At 37.0% G+C, this 5,914-nt stretch overlaps 1 protein-coding gene across 1 annotated transcript; it reads left to right on the forward strand.

Moving 5' to 3' along the window:
* The first annotated feature begins 3,892 nt into the window (after positions 1-3,892).
* Positions 3,893-4,564, forward strand: LOC145957969 (uncharacterized). The gene has a single exon (XM_083074414.1). The coding sequence runs from the start codon at positions 3,893-3,895 to the stop codon at positions 4,562-4,564; it is 672 nt and encodes a 223-aa protein (XP_082930540.1).
* The last annotated feature ends 1,350 nt before the right edge of the window (positions 4,565-5,914 follow it).

The raw sequence follows: 5,914 nt of genomic DNA on the forward strand, positions 1-5,914 counted from the left end.
AGATTATCAATCATCTTCAACCTAGTTCCATCAACAGGGGTCGGCTTAGCTATGACCGACCAGCCCCTCGTCGACCTCTGGTCGGAATCCGACCTGGACCGTACAGTATCCTATAGTAGTGATGAATAAAGTTGACTTTGTTTCTTTATCCCTAAGCATGGAAGTGTCCATACTAAGCACGAGATTTACAAAGAGGACCAATGATATTGGCATTAAGCATGGACATGACCACACTGAGCATTGAAGCCACAATGAAGAAACCGTTTTTGGGCACTAAATGCATCAAGTCGCACTAAAATTTGACACTAAAATTCTATGAAATTTGACATTAAGTGTTGAAGTGTCCATGCTAATTTTAAGGACTTTAGTAAGAAATGGTGGTTTTGACTTTGTGCCTTTGGTGCTAAGCGTGAAAGTGTCAAGTCTAAGTGCAACTCCCCTAGACACAAAAGTGAAATGTTGACCGTAACAACAATAATTAAGCCTTAATGGATATAATTAATTGAGGCTCGAGTATAATTGAGAATCTTGAAAATCCTGAGCTACTTGAGGTGCACTTTGAAAGGAACAATTATAGACGAATGAAATTAGCCATGTGAATAATTGTAGACCCCTAAAATTGTCCGGGTCGGAAATAAAGCTTGAAGACTCTCGAAGACTGAAGGAAGATCAGCCAGAAGGACTCCTGGAAGGCCCTAGGAGGGTTCTCTGTAGGTCTAGAGGTCTTAGAATAGCTCAAAATAAGGAAGTGGAGGGAATGAAGCCCAATACGGCCGTACTGAACTTAATACGGCCGTATTGAAGCTTCAATACGGCCGCAGTGAACTCAATACGGCGTATTGAAGTTTCAGAAACTTCAATACGGCCGTACTGAAATCAATACGGCCGTATTGAAGCTTCAATACAGCCGTATTGAACTCAATACGGCCGTATTGAAATTTCTGAATTTCAATACGGCCGTATTGAACTCAATACGGCCGTATTGAAGTTCAAAAATTTCAATACGGCCGTATTGCTTCTGTAGGCCGTATTGCGCCTATTCCCTATAAATATGACGTCAATTGGACGTCATTCCACACTTTCATACTCAGTTTTGACTCCCTCCTTGAGTATTCTGGGGTTTTTGAGCAGTGTTCTGCCCTAGAAATCTCTCTGGGAGTCGATCCGACGAAGTTCTGGAATTCCGAGCACTTAGCTTGGAGATTCGAACCTAGTCGAAGGGAAATCCTCCGGATTTCCATAGTCAAAAGTTTTTAGGAAGGAGCGAGCGAGCTTGTAGAGCGAGGGAACGCCAAAAAGCTTCCCAGTTTTACTCAATATATAAAAGCACGCTTCAAGAGGTTTCTTCTTAAATCCTTCCTTTTACTGCTTTCTGTGTGCATATTTAAACTGTCATCATGTAGATAGTTAATTTATAATTGCTTAGAATAAATAGGGGTAATTTAGTAATTTTACACTGTTATTTTAGAAATAATCTGTCATAGGGAACCCGAAAGGGGCGTTGTGGGGTGCTAACACCTTCCCCACGCGTAACCGACTCCCTTACCCAACTCTGGTTGTAATGGCCAAAGTTGATTTATAAAATCAATTGCCTTATCCCTTTTTCCAATGTTTTGAGTAAAACATTGGTGGCGACTCCACGAACCCTCCTTTTGCGAAAACCACTAATCCATGGAGGGTCCCGCTTGGGATTAATATGGATTGGTGAATCATTTAATAAAATTGCTCGTTTGACAAGGTCTCAGTTTGAGAATACGTCATTCTAGCAATCCATATTTTTAAATAATTAAACGAGTCCAACCATCCTTCGCGAATGCCGAAAGCCCGTTTGGGCCGGTGGCGACAATAATTAAACTTGAGAATCAATGACATTGAGGCCAAAATATTGAGATTTTAGAACGTTAAAAACCCAGAAAATGTATTTTTGCTAACTATGCATCAGTCACTCAGTGAAAATATGTTATCTTAAAGTACTCTTTAAAGTTGTGTCAAAAGCAACAATCGTTATCAAGTGAACTTGAGTTCTAGTTTGCGCGTGTTGTGAGCTCGTTGAACCAAGGATTTTGGCTAAGTGAGTTGAAATCTCTACCAACACCCAAAATTTCTAAGGCACCCAATGAGAGAAGTTGTGTTAGGCAAAGGTTCATCTTGAGCACTTTGGTTTCTCGGCAAGCCATAGCCCGTTCAACGAAAAACCCATTTTTGGCTTGGTCCATGTTGATGATTGTGCCATGCCATGCCCGAGGTGAGTTTTGTTTTAAAAAAATATCATTTTAAATGATCCATGTTGTAAAGTTGTAATTAATTTGATGAGTCATGTTGTTTATAAGATTGGGTTGATAAATAATGGTTATTTATGATGCAACAAGGTGAATGGTGTTGAATTACTTTGTGTTACTTAAGTTGATTTAAGATTTTGTAGAGTTGTGAGTTGTTTTTAGACTAAATGGATGTTTCCATATTAAATGAGTTGACTAAGTTATTAAGATGAACTAAGTTGTTAAGTTGAGATGGTTATACTTTATGCATTGTTTTTTGAGTTGAAAGTTGAAGATAAAGACTAGAAGAGAGTGTGTTGTTCTGAGTAAAAAGGTTTGATTGTGTGGATCTGAGTTATTATAGTGCTCTGAGAGTCCAAAGTTGAAATCCTTTAGTGAGAGAATTGGAAATGGTTTCTGGTTGGAGATTTTCTAATTCAACTATGCATATAGAGTTGCTTGATTGACACCTAGGATATATGTTTTCAATCCTTGTAGTTGTATACATTTGTTAATGTTTGTATATATATAGGGATGACCGAATATATATATATATATATATATATATATATATACATATATATATATATATATATATATTTAATGCAAAATCAAACGCATTAAATGAAAAAATTTGTGTAGCCATGAACGGACGTTTATCAGCACCAACGGAAAGCTCCACCTCAACGGACACATTCAAATTCAAATAACGGGCAGATCTATCACAAGGTTATAAACAACAAGACTTGAGAAGAAAAAAGTAAAAGAGAAGCAACAAGCAATAAGCAAAAACAAGCATCAAAACAATATCACCTCTCTTCTTGTTCAAAATTGAATATCTGTGTAAAACTAAGATAGTTTATCTTAGTGAGTGTAGAAACTACCTTATCCTCTTTGTGAGAGTTACATACACACTATAAACACATTCTTGTAAAAACTAAGGTTGAATACCTTAGTGAGTGTAGAAACCATTTTATCCTCTCTGTGAGAGTCACATATACACTCAAAACATCTATCGTCTATAAAACCTGAAGAGGCTAGCAAAAGAATACTTGGAGAACCAGAAATGGTTTAAGAATACTAGCGTCAACAAGTGAAGTTGACGAACCAGGAGTGGTTGAGAATACTTGGGCAACCAAAAGTGATTTAAGAATACTAGGGTCAGCAAGTGAAGTTGACGAATCAGAAATGGTTAAGAATACTTGTAATCATTTGTGATTAGAGGAACCCTTCAGTTGAAGGAGACTAGACGTAGCTTAGAACGAGTGAACCAGTATAAAAACTCTGTGCACTATTATTTAATTTAGAAACGTAGTTTCACTTATATTGATTTTTTTTACACTGAGAAACTTCATCCAAAACTATCTATTCTCTAAACAATATCTTGACGAAGTTATATTTGTTTGACAAAGGAAACAATTTTTGAACAAACGATAGATCTTCGGATGCAAGTTTTTTTTTATCTTACACTTGAAATATTATTTTCTGACGGAAAGTAGCACCTCTAAGAAAACATTTTTAAAATCCTTCGTTCACACACATTCAACCCCCTTTTGTGTGTTTTTCATCTAACTTCAATTGGTATCAGAGCTTGACCCCTAGGGTTGAGCATCTAACACTACAGGGGAACAATCATGGAAAATGAAGGACAGACTGTAAATTGCCCACCTCTCTTTAGAGAAACCAACTACGACTACTGGAAACAAAGAATGATCACATTCTTTGATGCATGTCACATAGACATGTGGGAACTTGTAGAACATGGAGATTACATTCCACACGATGATGCTAGGAGGGAAATACCCAAGGGACATTGGAATGAAAATCAAAAACAAAGATTTATGCTAAACTCCAAAGTCAAAAATGCACTCATGTGTGCTCTAACCGAGGAAGAATACACCAAAGTACACAGCTTCAGGAGTGCCAAGCAAATGTGGGATACCCTAGCCATAACTTATGAGGGATCCCTGGAGGTAAAACGCAACAAGCTAAGCTTGTTGGTCCGTAAGTATGTACTCTTCGAGATGGAAGAGAACGAATCTATCCAAACTATGTTTGGAAGATTTCAAACTATTATTAATGAACTCTCTTTTCTAGGTAGGACGTATGATAACTTTGATCATATTGACAAATTGCTTCGTAGTCTACCCAGGAAGTGGAGACCCCAAGTCATGGCACTGAGAGCATCCAAAGATCTTGAAAAGCTCTCATTGGAAGAACTGGTTGGACTACTCAAAGTCCATGAGATGGAGCTACAACAAGATGAAGCAAGACGAAAACAAAAGTCTATTGCACTGAGTGTATAAAAGATGAAACCTACATCATCATCTTCAAAAGCCTTAAAGGCAGAAGAAGCGTCTGACGAGAACTGTGACGAAGAGACGTGTGATTCAGACGATGAGATATCCTTCTTTTCTAGAAAAATATATTCCATGATGAAGAACAAGGGAGGATCACGTTGGAGAAAATACAACAGAACTCCAAGAGAAAAGGCACAGCCACTGTGCTATGAATGCAAGAAACCTGGACACTACAAAACAAAATGTCCAGAGTTAGAAAAAGAAAATGAGAAAGAAAAAAAGAAGTCAATTCTCCATAAGAAGAAGAAGGCCATGATGGCCACCTGGGAAGATCTAAATACGACATCATCTGAAGATGATGAATAGGCAAACATATGTCTCATGGCAGACACAGACTCATCAACTGAATCTGATGGTGAAGAGGTTAGCAAATCTGATTTCAAAGATCTTCAGCATGCATATAATCAGCTTTTAATTAATTCTGCTAAGATCTCTACTGCATATAAAGAAAAAAAAAAGAAAAGAATCTATGAACTACTTGAAGAAAATCTTTTGCTCAAGAATAAAAATGCAAAACTATCAAAAGAATCAGAAAAAAGACTTGAAGAAATTGAAATACTAAAATATGATTTATCAAAGTTTACTCTAGGAACTAAGAACCTTGAAAATGTCTTGAAATACTCTAAGAGTAAAAATGATAAGTCTGGATTTGGGTATGTTGATTCTGAATCGAAAAACAAAGCAAGTACATTTGCATATCCTACATATAATGGGCATTTCACGCCTAAGTGCAATCACATGCACAAGAAGGTGTATTCCAAAACCTCAAACACTAACATTTATGGACCCAAATCCATTTGGGTACCAAAGACTAAAATAATATCTATTGCAGATCTGTTCAACAAAAAAAGGAAGTGTCCAGTCATGGTACCTAGATAATGGCTGCTCGCGACAGATGACGGGCAAAAGGTCTATGTTCCTAGACCTGAAGTCTAAGAAATGAGGCTTAGTCACATTTGGAGGAGGATAGAAAAGACAAATCATGGGGATAGGTAAAATAGGTATAAATTCCTCCATCACCATTAATAGCGTCTTGTATGTTAAAGGATTATCACATAACCTACTGAGCATAAGTCAATTATGTGACAGTGGTTACGAAGTTTCCTTCAACAAAGATCAATGTACTAATAGTCAAAGTAATTCATCCATATTGTTTACAACTAACAAATGCAATAATTTGTACAAAATAATGCCTAATGAACTAGAAAATCAAAATGTTGATTGTCTAGTATCCTACGAAAATCAGTGGTTATGGCACAAGAAACTTGGTCATGCAAGCCTGAGATTGATCTCGAA

The sequence above is a fragment of the Cajanus cajan genome, chromosome 5 (genome assembly GCF_000230855.2).
Source record: "Cajanus cajan strain Asha chromosome 5, NIPB_CcT2T_4, whole genome shotgun sequence".
Taxonomy (NCBI): Eukaryota; Viridiplantae; Streptophyta; class Magnoliopsida; order Fabales; family Fabaceae; genus Cajanus; species Cajanus cajan.

Bases quoted from the DNA above. Each gene is read 5' to 3' on its own strand.
- LOC145957969 (XM_083074414.1), top strand. From the start codon at position 3,893: ATGGAAAATGAAGGACAGACTGTAAATTGCCCACCTCTCTTTAGAGAA.